The 21,367-nt window shown below is 46.9% G+C and overlaps 2 protein-coding genes across 3 annotated transcripts in view; one reads left to right on the top strand and one right to left on the bottom strand.

Annotated features, from left to right (window-relative positions):
* HPS3 (HPS3 biogenesis of lysosomal organelles complex 2 subunit 1) overlaps nucleotides 1–3,457 on the top strand; it is a 58,951-nt gene extending 55,494 nt beyond the window's left edge. Inside the window, exon 17 of the mRNA XM_029072466.2 lies at nucleotides 2,902–3,457. Coding sequence (XP_028928299.1) covers nucleotides 2,902–3,029 — 128 coding nt within the window. The 3' untranslated portion in view covers nucleotides 3,030–3,457. The remainder of the gene's footprint in view (nucleotides 1–2,901) is intronic.
* LOC107547261 (ceruloplasmin) overlaps nucleotides 1–21,367 on the bottom strand; it is a 71,421-nt gene that overhangs the window by 7,445 nt on the left and 42,609 nt on the right. Inside the window, exons 14-19 of one of the 2 annotated variants that reach the window (XM_029072454.2) lie at nucleotides 19,716–19,844; nucleotides 16,914–17,020; nucleotides 15,423–15,639; nucleotides 14,440–14,579; nucleotides 13,783–13,945; nucleotides 6,380–6,511 (exon numbers count right to left, since the gene is read on the bottom strand). In XM_029072454.2, the coding sequence (XP_028928287.1) occupies nucleotides 6,486–6,511; nucleotides 13,783–13,945; nucleotides 14,440–14,579; nucleotides 15,423–15,639; nucleotides 16,914–17,020; nucleotides 19,716–19,844 (782 nt within the window). In that variant the 3' untranslated portion in view covers nucleotides 6,380–6,485. Of the gene's footprint in view, nucleotides 1–6,379; nucleotides 6,512–13,782; nucleotides 13,946–14,439; nucleotides 14,580–15,422; nucleotides 15,640–16,913; nucleotides 17,021–19,715; nucleotides 19,845–21,367 lie in introns of those variants that run through there. The other variant, XM_029072447.2, reaches the window with a different exon arrangement.

Below are 21,367 nucleotides of genomic sequence, written 5' to 3'. Positions count from 1 at the left end.
AAACCATGCTGCTTCCCTATAGAATTCTTTTAATCCTGTTGTAGTGTACTCTCCCAAGTGCTTCGTAGAGTGGTCTGCACCTAGTTAGTGTTCAATTCATTCATTCAATAGTATTTATTGAGCGCTTACTCCGTGCAGAGCACTGCATTAAGTGCTTGGAATGTACAATTCGGCACCAGATAGAGGCAATCCCTGCCCAGCAATAAATACCACTGATTGAAGAACACTCAGGGGGAAATTATTTTCATCAGCTGGTTCTGTGTGCTCCCATCGGAGGGTCTGAGATGAGTGGGCGGCTTTCGGAGGGATGTATCGATGCGGAGGTGGGTGGGAGGTGGGAGGATCGGAATGGCTGAAGGGAGGACAGGGGTGGGAGTGAGGAAGTTAGAGGGGGATTGAGCAGAGCAGTCAGTGTGTGAGATCTTCTCTCTCCCAGCGGCACTCCATGGCGGGTCTGGGGTCCATTCATTCATTCAATAGTATTTATTGAGCACTTACTATGTGCAGAGCACTGTACTAAGCGCTTGGAATGTACAAATCGGTAATAGATAGAGACAGTCCCTGCTCTTTGATGGGCTTACAGTCTGGCCGTCACCACTGGGCCTGGCCCTTTCATTTACAAAGTCCCATGGGGAGGGATGACTGAGGAACCAGCCAACACCGAATGCAGTAATAATAATAATAATAATGTTGGTATTTGTTAAGTGCTTACTATGTGCCAAGCACTGTTCTAAGCACTGGGGTAGATACAGGGTAATGAGGTAGTCCCACGTGAGGCTCACAGTCTTAATCCCCGTTTTAGAGATGAGGCAACTGAGGCCCCGAGAAGTGAAGTGACTTCCCCGAAGTCACACAGCTGACAGGTGGCGGAGCCAGGATTAGAACCCGTGACCTCTGACTCCTAAACCCGTGCTCTTTCCGTTGAGCCACGCCGCTTCTCATCAGTAGTGGACTCAGCGAGGGACACTGACCAGGAATGGTGGCGAGTGGGGTGGGGAAAAAGTCAGGAAGGAGAACGCTGGGGAGCTGGAGAAGAGGTAAAAAGGGCTCTTGGGAACTTCTGGGCTGCCCTCAGGGCAAAAAAAGTGGCAAAAGGCAATTTATACATTTGTGACTGTACATGTGTAGAGTGACTGTGAGGAGATGAAATGCCTTTGGGGTGTTTTATTGAAGGCTGGATTCTGTCGACACACACAAAATTAGGAAATGTAAAAGCACTGACTTTTAGTGAGTAGACAGATCTGACACAAGTTCTGGGAACTCTAGGCACATTCCTGCCAGAGTGAGATGGCGGAGTGGAGGATCACAGTGGAGGTGATTCCCTGGAGGGGAATTGATGCCATGTTGTGGGGTGGTGGGGTGGGAGGGAATTGTTGTCAAGCAGGATCAAAGGATCCCTCCTATTACCAGCTAATTTGAACTGCAGGGAGCCAGTTGTAACTTTATCAACATTGTTTACTGGTTATTACTTTAAGGTGTTGCAAATCGGGTGCCGTAATAGCAGTGTTAATGAAATGCAGGGAAGTGTCAATCCCTTGGCAGACTGCTGGAAACAAGCATTTTCGTTTTTTTTACCACCATTTTAAATTTCAGCCACTGTGACAGAAGCTGTTTCCTCTCTTTCTTGTTTTCAAACCTTCTTTCCCTTACCCCTATTTCCCATCGGAATATTCGACAGACCTTATTTGATAATAGAGTGGCTTGATGTAGGAGGGTATGAGCTCGTTGTGGCACTCCTTATTGTTGTATTGTACTTTTCCAAGCGCTTAGTACAGTGCTCTTCATACAGTAAGTGCTTAATAAGTACGATTGAGTGAATTAATGCCTATACCAAGAGCCCTTAAATATCAAGGGCCCCGATTTTGATTTCTTAGTTTTTGTTCTTTAGAAAACTTCCCCCATCTTACTGAAGCCTATATTTGAAAATAATGCTATTAATAAATACGTGGTGTTTTTAGATGTTGTTTCTGTGGAGTGCATCTAGCTTTTTGGCACTACTTGATTTTTACTTAGAAGAAAAGTTACTTAGAAGTTGAGGTTTTCTTAGTAACAGCCTTGGTGCCTTTCCATCTCTTGTTTATTCAGACTCCTGCTGAGGTGTGGTATTTGTTGTTCTCTCATCCAAGTAGTATCCAAAGTTTATGGTGCACCCCCGCCCGGGTTACTGTAACTTTTGCGTGGCCAAGTTAGAATCTTTCAACGTCCCCAAATGTGTTCTTTCACCGAGGAGAGTTCTCTTAAAGAAACCCGAGCAAGTTTACCTCAGAATAATAATAATAATGATGGCATTTGTTAAGCGCTTACTATGTGCCAAGCACTGTTCTATGCACTGGGGTAGATACAAGGTATTCAGGTTGTCCCCATTTTACAGATGAGGAAACTGAGGCACAGAGAAGTTAAGTGACTTGCCCAAGGTCACACAGCTGACAAGTAGCAGAGTTGGGATTAGAACCCACAACCTCTGGCTCTCAAGCCTGTGCTCTTTCCACTAAGCCACGCTGCTTCTCTGATTGATTTTATGAAACACACTAGCCGTTCTCATTGACCCTTGTCAGCTGTGTGACTGTGGGCAAGTCACTTCACTTCTCTGTGCCTCAGTTCCCTCATCTGTAAAATGGGGGTGAAGACTGTGAGCCGCATGCGGGACAACCTCATTCCCCTGTATCTCCCCCAGCGCTTAGAACAGTGCTCTGCGCGCAGTAAGCACTTAACAAATACCAACATTATTATTATTAACCAACCATCGAGAGTACTGACACTTTACCCCCGAGAACACATTTTACTTAAATAGTTGAAGGAATGCCTCGCTCTAAGCGTAATAGAATTCAGTGGAAAACTAGGCTGCCCTGCAGCCGAACGAAAGGATCCTCTACTAACCCAAATGTCTCTTCGGACCCGTAGAAACGTTATCGGTGGTGGCCATGGAGTTGGAGCTGAGGGATTTCGTGAACATCTTGCCGGAGAGTGGGACCGTTGCCTTTTTCCTCCCCTACCTTCTCTGCTGCAGCCAGAAGAAACACATGCCTTGAACTCCCTAACGAGAGATCGGTTTGGCAAAGTACCAGGAAAGCGGTGCGCAGAGACCGACCGGAGGGTTGCCAACACGGGCTACTTATGCTGCATGAACAGGTGGCCACACAACTCTGGCGAGAGGAGACTGGAGGCCGACCGTGTTAACGGTTGATTAAAAAAAAAAGACTTGAAGATATGAAGGTCCCTCAGAGAAACCCGAGTAAGTTCATAGAAATGGAACGGATTTTATGGAGCCGCTTGGAACACACTGGCCGCTCTCATTAACCAACCATTCGGAGTACGAACGTCGTCTTAGCCTTGAGAACGTATTTTACTGAAATAGTTGAAGGAACGTCTCGCCCTACCCACTGGCTCAGACTTTTTTATTATCATTTACCATTGCTGGCCAAAACAGGAAATAAAAATGTGTCCTAGGCTCAAATTATCATGGCCTCGGAGTCCTTTTCAAGCCTTTGTACTAATTGTGAGTAAAAATGGAAGTGGGAAGGTTGTGACGGCTAGAACAAGAACAATCTGCCGGCAGTAGTAAAGACAGTAATTAAGCACCCTCTGGGTGCAGTACACAGTTCTAAGTTCTTGGGAAGTACTAAACGAAGACGTGACACTGCCCGGAAGGGATGGGAATGGAGGGCCCCCTGAGCCCTACATCCTCCTAAAATAATCTACTATCGCTTTTCTTGTTGCTCTTGCTGAATGAACCCTGTATAAAGAAGGAGAATAGAGAAGTTGCTTGGCCCAGTGAATAGAGCATGGACTTGAGTGTGAGAAGGTCCTGGGTTCTAATCCCAGCTCTGTCGTTTGTCTGTTGTGTGGCCTTAAGCGCAAGTCACTTAACTTCCCTGTGCCTCAGTTACCGCATCTGTAAAATGGGAGTTAAGACTGTGAGCCCCATGTGGGACGTGGACTGTGTCCATCCTGATTAGCTTGTATCGACCCCAGCACTTAGTACGGTGCCTGGCACATAGTAAGCACTTAACAGATACCATTTAATTAAAAACCAAAATGAAACAAAACAAAAAAAATTTCTTTTTAGGGTCTTATCTGCTTCCAGTCTTCTGTACTGAGTTCCAAATGGGCCAGACTTTGTCAGTGAATCGTTACAACGTTACCTTTCCCCAGTGGTCGGTACTGGGCTTTGCACAGAGCAGACGCTTAATACAGAATATGTACTTAATACAAGCTATGTTCCACCCCAGTGCTTAGAACAGTGCCTGGCACATAGTAAGCACTTAACAAATACCTTTAAAAAATGCCACTGTTAATAACGTTTTGTTGCATGAAAAGTCCCAAACCTGCCTGTTAGTTACTTGAGAGCTATGATGCCTCATTCCTGCACTCAACATCAAAACAGACCGTCACCAAGCTGCCCTGGATTTGCTTTGTTATTAACAACGTTTGCCCACAACTGATTTTTTTCCCCGCTAATCTCACTGAAAATGCACTTAAATATGTCCAACATAGAGTCACACAAAATAAACAAATCTGGTCCAATGTATCTTTTCTCCAACCCACCCGGAGTCCACTGTGGGCTTCTGCCTTCGGGAGCGTAACCTATCCTGACTTTCACCTGAATTATATTTCCTCAAAGACTCTGACGAGACAACTTCCTCTCTTATCCTCTCCTCTTCTTCCAGCCTTTCCTGTTTCCGCTCCCCACTTTCCCAACCTTCTCTCCATCCCTCAGTGTCATTTTCTCAGTCAGGTCTCCTCACGTCTCCATTCCTCAATCCAACACCTCTCTCCTAATCTCCCATTCCCTCCCTACCAGTGCATCCCAGAGGTCTTTCCTTGTCAGAGGCTTCGCCCCCCCGGCAACCTGTTCTCGAAACGAGGCCCTGCTGTTCGAATGAGGGAGAGGAAGGAAGGAGGTGAGGGAGGGAGAAAGTGGGATGTCCCACATAGCCCATGTTCTTTTCTTGCACTTTCATTGTCCCTAGTCCTTGGTAGGAAGAAGGAGTTGTTATTCCTATTTTACAGATGAGGAAACTGAGGCCTAGTGAGGCCGACATGCTCTGGAGCACCTGACCAGTCGGCGGCAAAGCCGGGACCAGAAGCAGCATGGCTCAGTGGAGAGAGCATGGGCTTGGGAGTCTAAGAGCTCCGCCGCTTGTCAGCTGTGTGACTTTGGACAACTCAATTCACTTCTCTGGGCCTCAGTTCCCTCATCTGTAAAATGGGGATTAAGACTGTGAGCCCCACGTGGGTCAACCTGTTCACCTTGTATCTCCTGCAGTGCTTAGAACAGTGCTTTGCACAGAGTAAGTGCTTAACAAATACCATCATTAATTAATTAATGATTTCAGCTCCCAAGTCTCCTGCTCTGACCACTAGGTAGGGCTGCTCTGGTGGGGCCACTTGCAGCTGCCTGGGAAATTGCTAAACTCTAGTTTTCCATTTCCTCCTTCCCACCTTTCTCAGTGGATTGAGGGATGGAGGGCTGCTTATATCTCCCTTAGCACCGTGGATCGCATCCATTAGGGTAAGAGAACACGGAACTCGGATTCCTCTGCAACATCACTTACGGCTGGGCCTCTGCGCCCCGTTCACGTCCACACCGTGCCTCGGTCATTCGATTGAATTTTTTGAGCGCTGACTGTATGCAGAGCAACGTACTAAACACTTGGGAGAGTACACTGTAACAAACAGACGCATCCCCTGCCCACAATGAGCTGACAGTCTAGAGGGTGTACTGATCGACCCTGGAGGATTTGGAAGTTTGGCTCCTGGGGACAGGAAGCAGCAGGATGGGAGAAGGAATTAGTAGTAATTAGTAGTAGAAGCAACGAGACCCGGTGGAAAGAGCACAGTACTGGGAGTCAGAGGACCTGGGTTCTAATCCTGCCTCTGCCATCTGCCTCCTGTGTGACCTTGGGTAAGTCACTTCTCTGGGCCTCAGTTCCCTCTTCTGCAAAACGGGGATTTAATACCTGTTCTCCCTCCTACAATGTGAACCCCTTGTAGGACCCCATGATCTGGTATCTGCCCCAGCGCTCAGCACAGTGCTTGACACATCGAAAGTGCTTAAATATCACAATTATTATTATCGAGGGCCCACCTGATTCAGCGCATTGTTCTAGGAACTCACAAAAGTATCAAAGAGTCAGACGTAGGGTGTGCTCAGGGGCAAGAGAGTAGAAGGAAATCCGGCAAGTGAATACATTTTTCTGTGATGTTTCAAGCTCAGGGAGAGTGGGTGGGTGTCTGAACTACCCACACTGTTCTCATCTGTCTTATTTCCACATTGCCTGCTGTCAGTGCATCCCACCTGAAGCAGAAGCTTCACCACACAGCCTAGTGAAGTTCCCGGTGACCACAATGATAAGAGCTTTCCCCACATACTCTCGAAGGTGTTTTTTGTTTGAATTTAATGTTTGGTGCAACTATTCCTCAGGACAATTGTTATCCAACACTGTCACTTTTATATCACGCAGTTTTAGCATTCTCTGAAATCTTCAAAATTTTTCGGCAGATTTAGATCCTATAGAAAAGAAAGTTTTAAGATTATTAAAAGTCTTCCAAATAGATCCCAGAGGCTAAAAAGTGAAATTTGACCCTGTAATTCCAAAGTAATGCTTTCAATTTCAGAAAGTTTCAAAACTAGCTGCAAGTTCTTGTGATTCTGCCCTCATTAAAATCCTTTTTTTCAAGGGGGAAAAATAAGAGACTTTTCTTTCCTCCTTTCTTCCTTTCCCATCCTCTTGGTTTAGGGAAGCAACGTGGCCTAGAGAAAAGAGCACGAGTCTGGGAGTCGGAGGACCTGGGTTCTAAACCCAGAACTGTCACTTGCCTGTTGTGACCTTGGGCAAGTCACATAATTTCTGCATCCGTTTCGTCATCTGTAAAATGGAAATTCAATGCCTGTCCTCTCTCTCTCGGATGGTGAGCCTCATGTTGGACAGGGACTGTATCCAACCTGATTATCTTGTGTCTTCTCAGGGAAAGGAACCATGTCTAATTGCCACCTGTCTCTCCCAGTGCTTAGTAGAGTGTTCTGCCCACAGTAAGCACTAAATAAATATTACTACTGCTGTTATTCCGGTATTCCATTAGAGTGGTTGGCACATAGTAAGCACTTAAATACTAGAAACCCCCCCCACAATATTACTGGTTACAAATATTTCTATCAAGGTCTTCCCACCTCTATCCCCCGGGGTAGATGTTGGCCGCTCTTCCGGCACAGGTTACCGAGGAGATAAAGCATATCGGATATTCTACAGAAGTTTCTCGATGTGCTTTGAAAGCAGTGGAATTTCTAGGAAGTGAAACTCTTGTTTCTATTTGTCTGTTTAAGCCAAAGAAGGACTTTGATCTTGTTTTCACATCCTGGGGAGCAGTGGGTAGCGGGGACTCCAGTACTTCGAGCCAAGACACTTTCCCAGGCATTGACAACTGGCTTACAAGTCATTAGTTAATAAATGTCCTAACTAGCGAATTAGCAAAAGGCCAAGTGCACTGTGCTAAGTTTCTGTGGGAGAAACAAAATAACCAGATCAGACACAGTTCTGTCCCACATGGGGCTCACAGTCTAGAGGGAGAGAGAAGTTGGTATTTGTTAAGCGCTTACTATGTGCAGAGCACTGTTCTAAGCGCTGGGGGAGACACAGGGGAATCAGGTTGTCCCACGTGGGGCTCACAGTCTTCATCCCCATTTTACAGATGAGGGAACTGAGGCACAGAGAAGTTAAGTGACTCGCCCACAGTCACACAGCTGACAAGTGGCAGAGCTGGGATTCGAACTCATGACCTCTGACTCCAAAGCCCACGCTCTTTCCACTGAGCCACGCTGCTTCTCTAAGGAAGAGTAGGGATTTTATCTCCGTGTAACAGATGAAGAAACTGAGGCACTGTACTGTTAAATGATTTGTTCAAGGACAATGAGCAGTTCAGTGATAATCCTGCAACTGGAATCCAAGTTTCCTGACTTCTAGTCCCTGGCTCTTTCCCTGAATGTTCAGATCCCTACAAGCCAGATTTGTTCCCTATCATGTTTATATTACACAGAAGCTTCCCCCTTCTCCCCCCCCACCCCCAATTATCTAAGAATGTGTATCCATATGGACCATTTCTAAATATCTCGGTTAAGAGAATTAGCCAAAGTTAAATTGCCCCTTTTCCATTTTTGAATCTCATTTAAGAAGCCTTATTTTCTTTCTGGGTTCAAGCTGTTTTTGTCTAACCCAGCTATTCCATCTCTTTGCCCCAAACTAGCATGTTTTCTCTACGTCTTCTTTGCCATCTTCTCCCTCCTCTGGTTTGTTCTCTGCTTTGTATCTCTTAACACTTTCCCCCTTTTCCTCTAACAAATTGTCTCGTTCTTCTCTTCTGACTACATAAATAGCCAGGGCTCTTCTGTGTCACCAGGTCTGCTTGTTCATAGTATAAAGTACTTACTGTGCACCAAGCACTGAGCCAGACCAGGCAAGATCAGATCAGAAATGGTCCGTCCTACCCAAGGCTCCCTCTCTAAGCAGCGGGGCCTAGTGGATAGAGCCCAGGGCTGGGAGTCAAAAGAACCTGGGTTCTAATCCCAGCTCTGCACATGTCTATGTGACCTTGGGCTAGTCATTGAAATTCTCTGGGCCTCAGTTACCTCATCTGTAAAATGGAGACTAAGCCTGGGATCCCCATGTGAGACAAAGACTGCATCCAACCCAAGTAGCCTGTATCCACCCCAGCACATAGTACAGTAATAATGGTATTTGTTAAGCGCTTACTATGTGTAAAGCACTGTTCTGAGCTCTAGGGGGATACAAGGTGATCAGGTTGTCCCACGTGGGGCTCACAGTTTTCATCCCCATTTGACAGATGAGGTAACTGAGGCACAGAGAAGTTAAGTGACTTGCCCAAAGTCACACAGCTGACAAGGAGCAGAGTCGAGTACAGTGCCTGGCATATAGTAAGCGGTAAACAAATGCCACAGTTATTATCATTATTATTAGGTAAGGAGAGCAGGAATCTTATCCCTGTTTTACAGTGTGGGAAACTGAGGCTTAGGGAGATTAGGTGGCAAGCATAGAGCAGAGATTAGTACCTGGCTGTCCTGACTTGCTGCATCTGGGCTTTCATCCTGACCACCGATGGCGGGAACGATCCAAGTGGCTTTTCTCCCCACCTGGGGACCCTATTTTCCTCCCACCCTCAGCTGTTTCTGGAGGCATACAACCTCAGCTCCAGCCCCTGCTCTTTAATAATTATAGCATCTGTTAAATTCTATGTGCCAGGCATTGTTCTAAGCACTGGGGTGGATACAAGCAAATCGGGTTGGACACAGCCCCCGTCCCACGTGGGACTCACAGTCTCAATCCTCATTTTACAGATGAGGAAACTGAGGCCAAGAGAAGTGAAGTGACTCTCCCAATGTCACACAGTGGTAGAGCAGGAATTAGAACCCATGACCTCTGACTCCCAGGCCATGCTACTTCTCCTCCGTGGTCCCCGCTGCTCATCTTACTGGGGGCTGCCCCATTCTCAGCTCCAACTCCCATTACCCTGTTCCTAAATCTCCCTGCAGCTGATCGGCAACGGATGGATCGATTGATAGACTAGACACCCTGAGAGAGGGCCAGGAAATCCAATCCCTTAGTCAACTCTCTTTCTCCTACTTATCCTTCCTCTTCTCTCATTACACACCAGCTCATGTCTCTCATTCCTCTCAGGCCAATTTAGTCACTCTGCCTCTTTCTCATCATTCCCGCCGCTGACCTCTTGTTCACACCCTCCTTCCGGGATGTATCTCCTTCCTGTTTTGTTTTGTTGTCTGTCTCCCCCTTCTAGACCGTGAGCCCATTGTTGGGTAGAGATTGTCGCTATCTGTTGCCAAATTGTACTTTCCAAGTGCTCAGTACAGTGTCCTGCACACCGTAAGTGCTCAATAAATACGATTGAATGAATGGATGGATGGAGCTTCCTCCCCGCTCACATCCGGCAGTCCACTGTTCTCCCATTTTCAAGGTCCTTTTGAAATCCTACCTCTTCCAGGAGGCCTTCTCCGATGAATCTCTCACCTCCTAACCTACTCCACTCAGCCCCTGCTCCCTATTTTCATTTCAGCTCTTTCGGGGCATTGAGTGATTAACGATAATGATGATAATGGTACTTGGTAAGCGCTTACTATGTGTCAGACGCTGTACTGCTGAGGAGGATACAAGCAAACATCTTAGACACAGGTGTCTTAGGCACATCTTAGACAGAGCAGACATCTTAGACACAGGGTTGGACACAATCCCTGTCCCAGATGGGGCTCATAGTCTTCATCCCCATTTTACAGATGAGGTAACTGAGGCAAGGAGAAGTGAAGTGACTTGCCCCAGGTCACACAGCAGACAAGTGGCGGAGCCGGGATTAGAACCCATGACTTTCTGACTCCCAGACCCGTGCTCTATCCACTAGTCTATGCTACTCCTTGATGCCGATTAACCTAAGCACTTAGGTACCCACAGCCCACTAGTTCCAATTGTGTTACTATCACTTTCTCCTCCTCTCTGAAATGTATTCTCTTGTTAGATTAAAAACTCCTTGAACAATCGATGGTATTTATTCAGGGTTTGATGTATCCTCCTCTCCATTCATTCAATCGTATTTATTAAGCGCTTACTATGTTCAGAGCGCTGTATTAAGCACTTGGGAAAGTACAATGCGACAATAAAGAAAACAACAACAATAAATCCTTGTCCACAATGACCTCTCAATCTAGAGGGGGGAGAGACAGGGGTCAATACAAATAAAAAGACAGCAATATAAATAAATAAAAATACAGATATATACATAAGTGCTGTGGGGTTGGGAGTTGGGAAAGCAAAGGGAGCAAGTCAGGCTGATGCAGGGAGATGAGGAAAACTGGGGCTTATTCTGGAAGGCCTCTTGGACAGAGAAGCAGCGTGGCTCAGTGGAAAGAGCCCGGGCTTGGGAGGCAGAGGTCATGGGTTTGAATCCTAGCTCTGCCACTTGTCAGCTGTGTGACTGTGGGCAAGTCACATAGCTTTTCTGTGCCTCAGTGACCTCATCTGTCAAACGGGGATGAAGACTGTGAGCCTCACGTGGGACAACCTGATTACCCTGTATCTACCCCAGTGCTTAGAATAGTGCTCTGCACATAGTAAGTACTTAAATACCAACATTATTATTATTATTATTCAGTAAGGCTTTGCAAGGGAGGGGGAGTAATAATCTGGGGACTGTAAGCCCCTTTACTGAAGTGAGCCCCATCCCCTCCAAGCCTCTTACTCAGATCCAGCCCTGACAACAGCAACCAGCTACCACCTATTATTATAATGGCCTGGAACTCCCTCACCCCCCCATTATTCACCAGACCACTACTCTCCCCACTTTCAAAGCCTTATTAAGGTCACATCGCCTAAAAGAGATGTGTAGGAAGCAGCGTGGCCTAGTGGATAGAGCGCGGGCCTGGCACTCGGAGGACCTGGGTTCTAACCCCCGGCTCTGCCACGTGTCTGCTGAGTGACCTTGGGCAAGTCGCTTCACTTCTCCGGGCCTTAGTTACCATATCTGTAAAATGGGGTTAAGACCCTCGTGAGTCCCTCGTGGGAAAGGGACGGTGTCCAACCTGATTAGCACGTCTCATCCCCAGTACTTAGAACAGTGCTTGGCACAGAGTAAGTGCTTAACAAGTACCATTATTATTAATAATAAAAGAGGCCTTCCCTGACTCAGATCTATTTTCCCTAACGCCCTGTCCCTTCTGCATCGTCTGTGAACTTGGATCTGTGCCCTTTGGGCATTTGGTATATTCACCCCACCCCCGGCCCCACACCTCTTATGTAGATATCTGTCAATTATTCATATTAATGTCTGCCCCGTCATCGTCAATGGTATTTATTGAGGACTTACTTTGTGCAGAGCACTGTACTAATCCCTTAGGAGAATACAACGGCCCAAAGGATTGGCAGTCTACAGCGTGGCTCCGTGGAAAGAGCCCAGGCTTGGGAGTCAGAGGTCACGGGTTCTAATCCCGGCTCCGCTACTTGTCAGCTGTGTGACTTTGGGCAAGTCACTTCACTGGGCCTCGGTTACCTTATCTGTAAAATGGGGATGAAGACTGTGAGCCTCATGTGGGACGACCTGATTAGCTTGTACTCCCCCAGCGCTTAAAACAGTGCTTGACATAATGTAAGCGCTTAACAAATGCCATCATTATTATTATTATTACAGTCCAGTCTATAGTCTCCCCATCTAGACTGTAAGTTCACTGTGGGCAAGGAACACGTTTACCAACTCTGTTGTGCTGTCCCAAGCACTTAGTGCCCTGCACACAGTGAGCGCTCAATGAATACCATTTCTGGAGGATGGATACCTAATGTGTCACTTAGGGGGCAAGTTAGGATATTCGATAGTCCATCCCCACCTGTATCGACGGATCCCCGGGGGTGGTGACCGTTAAACGTTATGGCAGACAGAATCGAGGATCTGGTCGTACTGTGGGTCTGACCCTGTGATGTTGGATGGTGCACGGGCTTATGTTCTCAATGTTATCAAAGGACAGTGGGAGAATTGCACGGTTTGTTTAGGGGAGGGACTGGGTTGGGGGCAGATGCCACGATGGAAGGGCAGAATCAGCATGGTGTAGTGGATAGAGCCCGGCCCTGGGAGCCAGAAGGTCATGGATTTTAATTCTTCCTCCGCCACCTGTCTGCTGTGTGACCTGGAGCAAGTCACTTCACTTCTCTGGGCCTCAGTTACCTCATCTGTGGTGGTTATTGAGATTGTCAGCCTCACATGGGACAGGGACTGTGTCTGACTCAATCTGTGGTGCTTAGAAGGGTGCCTGGTATATAGTAAGCGCTTAACAAATACCTTCATTATTAGTAATACTGCTGGCTAAAGCACTTGGGTCTGTAACCCCTTAAGCACTAGATATTCACCCCACCCTCAGCCCCACAGCACTCATGTCAATATCGGTAATTCATTCATTCAATCTTATTTATTGAGCACTTACTGTGTGCAGAGCACTGTACTAAGCGCTTGGAAAGTACAGTTCGGCAACAGATAGAGATGATCCCTACCCAACAACGGGCTCACATCTAGAATTTATTTATATTAACGTCTGTCTCCCCCACGAGACTGTTAACTCTCTGTGGGCAGGGAATGTGTCTACCAACTCTTGTACTCTCGCAGTCATTTAGTACAGTGCTCTGCACTCAATAAGTGCTCAGTAAATACCCCTGATTGCTAAGATCCCCACTCATCATCGGTGACTCGTACACATCTCGGAACGAGGGGGCTGAAGGCTATTCCTCAGATCTCCCAGGATCTATGTTTTCACATCCTCTCCAAATGGATCTCGACCAAAATAGAGTTGGTTTTTGGTGCTGGATTCCCAAACCCCTGAACAGGTTGTATCAGAATTAGTCAGTCACTCAGTAGATTTACTGAGCACTTACTGGGTGCTAAGTACTGTACTAAGCGCTTGGAAGAGTACAGTATAACAATATAACAATATAACAGATACGTTCCCCGTCCACAGTCTAGAGTGGGAGACAGACATTAATAAAAATTAAGAAATTACAGGTAAGTATAGGGTTAGGAGGGGAGACGAATAAAGGGAGCAAGTCAGGGTGACAGAGAAGGGAGTTGAAGAAAAGGAAAAGAGGGCTTGAATCACGATCAGCTAAAGGAATTCATCTTTCAGGAAGAAATGCCTGAAGCTGTGAGAGATGCTTTCTGTCATGGCAATGTGTTGTTGGGGCCAGTGCTCCAGAAAGCCCAGGGGCCAGAGGTGCAAGCCATCCTTACCTTCACTTTTGAGGACGGTGTAAGTGGTGAGCATGCCAGCGTGCACGTGGTCCGTCACGTGACAGTGGAGTAACCAAGTTCCCGGTTGTTTGGGGAACATCTCTACCGTTTGGTACGTCCCGGGAAAGAGGTCAAAGACGTCCGAATGGTAAATTCCCGTGTCCTTAAGGGAAACGATGGAAAGTGGTTATGCCTACTGGATTAGGAAAGCCATCCTGTCCCCATTCACCTGAGAGAATATGGGATCTGCTACGTTTGCTAACACTCTGGATTTTGCCCAGTGGAGCAACAGATTCATTTTAAAGGCACCCAGGATACGACTTGGAACGCAGCAGTCTCCCAGGGTAGGGCTGTGCACACAGCAGGTGCCCAGGACACAGCTCTGCACACAGCAGGCACCCAGGGCAGGGCTCTGCACACAGCAGGCACCCAGGACACGGCTCTGCACACGGAAGATGCCCACGGAGGGGATCTGCACACAGCTGGGGCCCGGGACGGGGTTCTGCACCTCTTAGGTGTTTAGCACGTAGCGTTTATGAAGATAGAATAGCGAATTTTACCTTCTTCTTGCTCTTTCTGGGGAAATGTGTTACACTGTTGCTTTAGGAGCATGAAAATTAGAAACACGTCCGACAGGGCCAAAACAAACCTCTTTACCTTGTATTCAAAGCTGTGGCCGTGGAAATGTGCAGTGTGCAGGTCGACTTCATTCCCCATCCCCATCAGGTACCAGTTTACTTCATCGCCTACGTGCATCGTGAGGCCGTGCAAATTTCCGTACATTTTTCCATTAATGGCTAGAAAAACAGTACATGGTTATTCATGCATAATTTCGCTTGGGGTTATTTTGTGTGCAACCAGAGACAGGACAGATGTTTCACAAGGGAGAAAACCAGGTGTTGAATCAAACTGAGGACATCTTTTCCAAGTAAGAAATTCCACTTGGGTTCAACTGGAATCAGCAGGGGCCTCAGTCCTTGGCTCAAGGGGCCAGGGTAGGTGCTGTTTCTGTTGGGACTGCCCTAAGCTTCATTCCTCTAGACTGTGAGCTCATTGTGGGCAGGAAACGTGTCTACTTACGCTGTTACATTCTCCTTTCCCAACCACTTAGTAGAGTGCTCTGCACTCAGTAAGCGCCCAATAAATACCACTGATTGATTGATCCTCCCACTTGATTGACTGATCTTCCCCTCTAGACTCGTTTTCGGCAGGGAACATGTCTACCTACTCTGTTATACTATACTTTCCCAAGCACTTAGTACAGTGCTCTGCACATAGTAAGCGCTCAATACATATCATTGATCGATTGATTGATTCTCCCCTCTAGACTGTAAGCTCTTTGTGGACGGGGAACATGTCTACCAACTCTGTTATAATGTACTTTCCCTAGCGCTTAGTACAGTGTTCTGCAAGCAGTTAGAGCTCAATTAATTCCACCGATTGATTGATCCTTCCACTTGAAGTACAATAAAGCTCCTCATTTGGTGGACCACTGAATGGTTCTAAATGCAACAGGCTGTGAAACACAAAGCACCACTAAGGAGTAAGCATCCTTTACTCTCTGCGGGGAGACCAATTGGAAAATGACCAATGGAAAACTAGAGATGGGGCGGGAAAAAAAATCCAACCCTAACTACTACCGTGCATTTTGTTGCTTTCAATAAAGTCTTCGTCATCTTTGTTTACTTTCTCTGGTTGCGCGGAATAGGTCCGGATGTTTTCATCCAAGTACCATGACTCGTTCTCGTCAAAAACCAGAAATAGAAGGGAAAACTGGACTCTTTGGACAGTCCCAAATGTCCTCCTGAAATGTTTGCGGCAAACAATCAGCGAGCCTATTAATCCACTGTAGAGATCCTGCCAATGTAAACCAAGAAAGAAAGTTTGGAATGGTTGAAAATTGCCCCCTCTTCACCAGGACCCCTTAGCGAACCTGTTGCCAAAGCCGATGGGAAGAAGCGGGGGCTTCATAGCTGATGCCTCAGTTTGACTGAAGGGTCCGAATTTTGGAGCTCAGTGAATCGGAAGCTCGTTGTAGGCAGGGAATGTGTCTATCGACTGTCGAATTGTACTCTCCCAAGGGCTTAGTACAGTGCTCCGGACATAGTAAGTGCTTAATAAATAAAACTGACTGAGTCAGTAAATTGGCCTGGTGGACTCAACCACTGAGGATGTACGTCCCCTTGATTCTATTTATTGCTATTGTTTTTGTCTGTCCATCTCCCCCGATTAGACTGTGAGCCCATCAATGGACAGGGACTGTCTCTACCTGTTGCCGATTTGTACATTCCAAGCGCTTAGTACAGTGCTCTGCACATAGTAAAATAAATACTATTTCAATGAATGAATGAATGAATGAGGAGCAATTTGGAAAAGAAGGCAGGGGTCTCAGTTCCCCTATCAACCGGGCCTCACAGTCTTAATCCCCATTTTACAGATGAGGTAACTGAGGCCCAGAGAAGTGATTTGCCCAAGGTCACACAACAGACAAGCGGCGGAGTCGGGATTAGAACCCAGGTGCTTCTGCCCCCCAGGCCCGTGCTCTGGCCACTAGGCCACGCTGCTTCTCAAGGCAAATGCCATCACACCAGGTGTGGCTGAGCTGGGGAATGTGCTGAGCATATGCTTAGCGAACAGGGCCGTCTGAAGACAGGCTGCCTCTTTCTGCTAGCGGCTTATTACATTTGGAATAAATGTGAAAATAGAATGAAGCCTGCTTTAGTTAATTCACACTAACTGTCCCTAGTTGTCCTGTCTCGGCGATACGCTAACCGGTATTGTACTTGTGACCTTTAGGTAAGCTGTGAAGTCTGCATCTTTTCTGTGGGGGATGTAAACATGGCCCTGGCACATGGAAACCAGCCCAATCTCTTCTTCCTTCAATTGCAAGTTAATTTTAAAGATATTAGTCATTTTTGTTTATTGGGGGCTTCCTCAGTGCAGAGCACTGTACTAATTGCTTTGGAGAGTACAATATAACAATAAACCGACATAGTTCCCGCCCACAACGATTTTCCAATCTAGAGGACAGGGTACGGGCTTGGGAGTCAGGAAGATCTGAGTTCTAATCCCGGGTTCTCCACTTGCCTGCTGTGTGATGAAACGATGGTAACGTAAGAGTGGGTGTTTACCTTAACTCGGTCCACGGTTGAGTAATAAAGCCAAGGAATACAGGCAGAATCCCCTATCCCGGCGCCAGATCTTTCTGGGATGTTCCAGATGTATGTTCGAGTTTCCCCTGTACAAATCCAACATCAAGAAGATTAGGGAGATGTGGTTTGGCTCACACCTGACCTGAGCATTGTCTAGATAACCAGCATGAAGAAGCAGTGTGGCCTAATGGATAGACCACAGGCCTGGGGATTGTCTGCTGTAGGATCTTGGGCAAGTCATTCGCTTCTCTGTTTCTCGGCTACCTCGTTTGAAAATGGGGGTTAAGACTGTGAGCCCCATGTGAGACATGAACTGTGTCCAATTGCGCCTGGCACATAATAAGCACCTAAATACCGTTAAAAAAACAAAAAAATTGACTCACCGAGACAAACTTGGAAGGTTATTATTACAAAAGAATTAGGGGTTTCCCCAAAGGACAGTTTTGACCATTAAGGATATCAATCAGTCCAGTAAGATACGTAGTCTAGAATGATTTCTTTGCTCCCTTCTCAGATCTGCTCTCAACCGGCCGTGCTGAACAGCAAAAACCTTTCAGGGAGGCAGTGAGGGAAAACCATAGTTGAGGTGGCCTAGCGCTGGACAGTTGGGAGAGACCGGAGCAGTGGACAGAGACAGACCATCAGAAGCAGGGTGGCTGGCTTGGAGAAGAGGCTTTGAGAAAATTGTAAAGCCAAGAGTGGGGAAGAAAAGCAGCACCAGCTCTGGTTGGCTAAAACTGTGACAGAGACATGAGGGGCAATTTTCACCTGCCCATCCCTAACTCACGCTCTTCATTCCACGAAGAAGCACGAGAAGCAGCTTGGCTCAGTGGAAATAGCCCGGCCTTGGGAGTCAGAGGTCATGGGTTAGAATCCCAGCTCTACCACTTGTCAGCTGGGTGACTTTGGGCAAGTCGCTTGACTCCTCTGGGCCTCAGTTACCTCATCTGGAAAATGGGGATTAAGACTGTGAACATCATGTGGGACAACCTGATTACCCTGTATCTACCCCAGCTCTCAGAACAGTGCTCCACACATAGTAAGCCCTTAACAAATACCAACATTATTATTATTATCCCTCCAAGTAATAATAACGGTGGTATCTGTTAAGTGCTTACTATGTGCCAAGCACAGTACTAAGTGCTGGAGTGGATATATGCAAATTGGGCTGGACACAGTCTTTGTTTCAGAAGGGTCTCACAGTCTTAAACCCTGTTTTACAGATGAGGTAACTGAGACCCAGAGAAGTGAAGTGACTTGCCCAAAGTCAAACAACAGACAAGTGGTGGAGGCGGGTTAGAACCTAGGTCCTTCTGGCTCCTGAGCCCGTACCCTAACCATTAATAATAATAATAATAATGATAATAATAATAATGTTGGTATTTGTTAAGCGCTTACTATGTGCAGAGCACTGTTCTAAGAGTTGGGTAGATACAGGGTAATCAGGTTGTCCCATGTGAGGCTCACAGTCTTAATCCCCATTTTACAGATGAGAGAACTGAGGCACAAAGAAGTTAAGTGACTTGCCCACAGTCACACAGCTGACAAGTGGCAGAGCTGGATTCGAACCCAGGACCTCTGACTCCCAAGCCCGGGCTCTTTCCACTGAGCCACGCTGCTTCACATTAGACTGTGAGCCCGTCACTGGGCAGGGATTGTCTCTATCTGTTGCCAAATTGTACATTCCAAGCGCTTAGTACAGTGCTCTGCACATAGTAAGCGCTGAATAAATACCATATAAATGAATTAGGCCTCGCAACTGTTTCTCATTCCTGACATCCCCGCTAACGTCCCCTGGCTTATGCTGTTTCCCTCTCTCAGATCTATCTCCCTCCCAACATCCGGCAGACCCCACATTCAATTGTCTCACCATTATCCTACTTCCTCCAGCAGGCCTCCCCCAATTATTACTCCAGCTCCTATGGCATATAAATCCTCTTTTCTGAAAGAGGCCTTAATCGGGGGAAGGCCTCTTTGAGGAGATGTGGTCTTAATGATGCTTTGAAGGTGGAGAGAGTGGTGGTCTGGCGTATATGGAGAGGGAGGGAGTTCCAGGCTAGGGGGAGGATGTGGGGAAGGGGTCGGTGGCGAGATAGATGAGATCAGGGCACAGTGAGTAAACTGGCCCTAGAGGAGCGGAGTGTGTGGGCTAGGCTATAGTAGGATATCAGTGAAGTGAGGTAGGATAGGGTGAGCTGACTCAGTGCTTTAAAGCCAGTGGTAAGAAGTTTCTGCTTGTTGTGGAGGTGGATGGGCAACCATTAGATGCTCTTGAGGAATGGCGGGATGTGGACTGAATGGTTTTGATCCACGCTACAGAGTGAAGTATGGACCGGAGTGGGTAGAGACAGGAGGCCGGGAGGTCAGGGAGAAGGCAGATGCACAGTCAAGATGGGATAGGATGAGTGATCATATGAACACCGTAGCCGTATGGATGGAGAGGAAAGGGTGGCTTTTAGCAACGTTAAGAACTTAGTACAGTGATCTGCACCCAGAAAGTGCTCAATAAATACCACTGATTGATCGGTTGGTTAATTTGTGTTTTCCAGAATCCATCTCATTCAGTCATATTTATTGAGCGCTTAGTGCGCAAAGCTCTGTACTAATCACTTGAGAGAGTATAGTAGAACAAAAAATAGACAGATTCCCTGCCCACAGTGAGCTCATCTCCTCACTCTGGGCCTGGCATGGCCAGCCGGCATCACCTCCTTAGCTGCCTCACGGACAGAGTCACGGTGTTTCCCCTCGGGACTCTCACGCCAGAGCCGGCGGCTACCTTACCTGGCTGGGCCGGGATGACCGTCGGGCTTTCCGTTTTCACCCCGTGGGCGTGGATGGAGTAGGGTCTGGAGGCCAAGTTTTTAAAGATAATTTTGACTCTGTCTCCAACATCTGCAGCAAGAAGGGGACCTGGAGGCGGCACATAGACGGAAGATGATTCATAAGACTCAGGATAGAAGGATACTGCAATCAGCCAGATATGCTCAACCAGAGAAGCAGTATGGCCCAGTGGATACTGCATGGGCCTGGGAGTCGGAAGGACCTGGGTGCTACTCCCCAATCCACCACCTGTCTGCTTCGTGACCCTGGGCTAGTCACTTAACAACTCTGCCTCAGTTACCTCATCTGTAAAATGGGGATTAAGACTGTGAGCCCATGTGGGACATGGACTGTGTCCAACTTTTTTCGATTCAATTCAGTCGTATTACTGAGCGCTTACTATCTGCAGAACACTGTACTAAGCACTTGGGAGAGTACCGTATAACAGTAAACAGATATATTCCCTGCTTAGGTTGTATCTATCCCAGCGCTTGGTACAGTGCCTGGCACATAGTAAAAATTTAACAAATACCCTTAAAAAAAAAAGCAGAGCCTGCTTTCTCTTTTGTCCTGCCCTGCCTCCGTTTCCTTCTCTTCCTCCCTCCTCAGAAACCATAACAACGATAACGGAAGAACCATTAGCAAGGTTACAGATTATGGCAGAAAACGGGATGTTCTGGAGAAAACAGATCCTTAGAGTCGCTATGAATCGGAAACGACTTGATAGCACTTGATGATGATAACAATAATCATCTCCCTCCTTACTGAGCCATTTCCCCTTTGTTAGCTCTCTGGACATTTCTTTTTAGCTGGAATAAGATTCTAGCCCCACAGACCAACAGGAATGAAACAAGCAGGCCTGTTCAGAGGTTGTTAGAGAATCATACCTGAGCCGCATTAACCTGAAGAAGCCACTCCCAAAGGCTCCGAGCGCACAATTAATCTGCAGTTCCGACGGTGAGGTTTGGCGGTTAACATGGCATTTGGGGGATTGGAAGAAATCGTACTTAACCTTTGGAGTCAAGCATAATGCTATTCTCTTGTATTCCACCCTATCCTTCAAGGAACATCTTTTTTTACCCAGAAACCTACAGAGACCCCATAGATTTAGAACCCTCAGGTTAGGGGCAGAAAAAATGGAAAATTCCACCTCTTGGAATAGCATGAAATCAATCAGAGGTCTTCATTGAGCACTTACTGTGCGCAGAGCATTGTACTAAGCATTTGGGAGAGTACAGTACAATTGAGTTGATAATAATAATAATAATTGAGGTATTTGTTAAGTGCTTACTATGTGCCAGTCATTGTACTAAGTGCCGGGGTAGATACAAGCAAATCGGGTTGGACACAGTCCCTGTCCCACGTGGGGCTCACAGTTTCAATCCCCATTTTACAGATGAGGTTACTGAGACAAAGAGAAGTAAAGTGACTTACTCATGGTTACACAACAGACAAGTGACGGAGCCGGGATTAGAACCCATGACCTTCTGACTCCCGAGCCTGGGTTCTATCTACTGCACCATGATGTGAACAAGCCTAGCCAACAGGGAACTTCCAGTCTACGGGGGAAAGCTCTATTTGTGTTTTAACATCGCTGATGTTAAGGCAAAGAA

The sequence above is a fragment of the Ornithorhynchus anatinus genome, chromosome 1 (assembly GCF_004115215.2).
Source record: "Ornithorhynchus anatinus isolate Pmale09 chromosome 1, mOrnAna1.pri.v4, whole genome shotgun sequence".
NCBI lineage: Eukaryota > Metazoa > Chordata > Mammalia > Monotremata > Ornithorhynchidae > Ornithorhynchus > Ornithorhynchus anatinus.
Note: the sequence above shows the minus strand (reverse complement) of the source record. Positions and strands in the feature narration are given on the sequence as shown.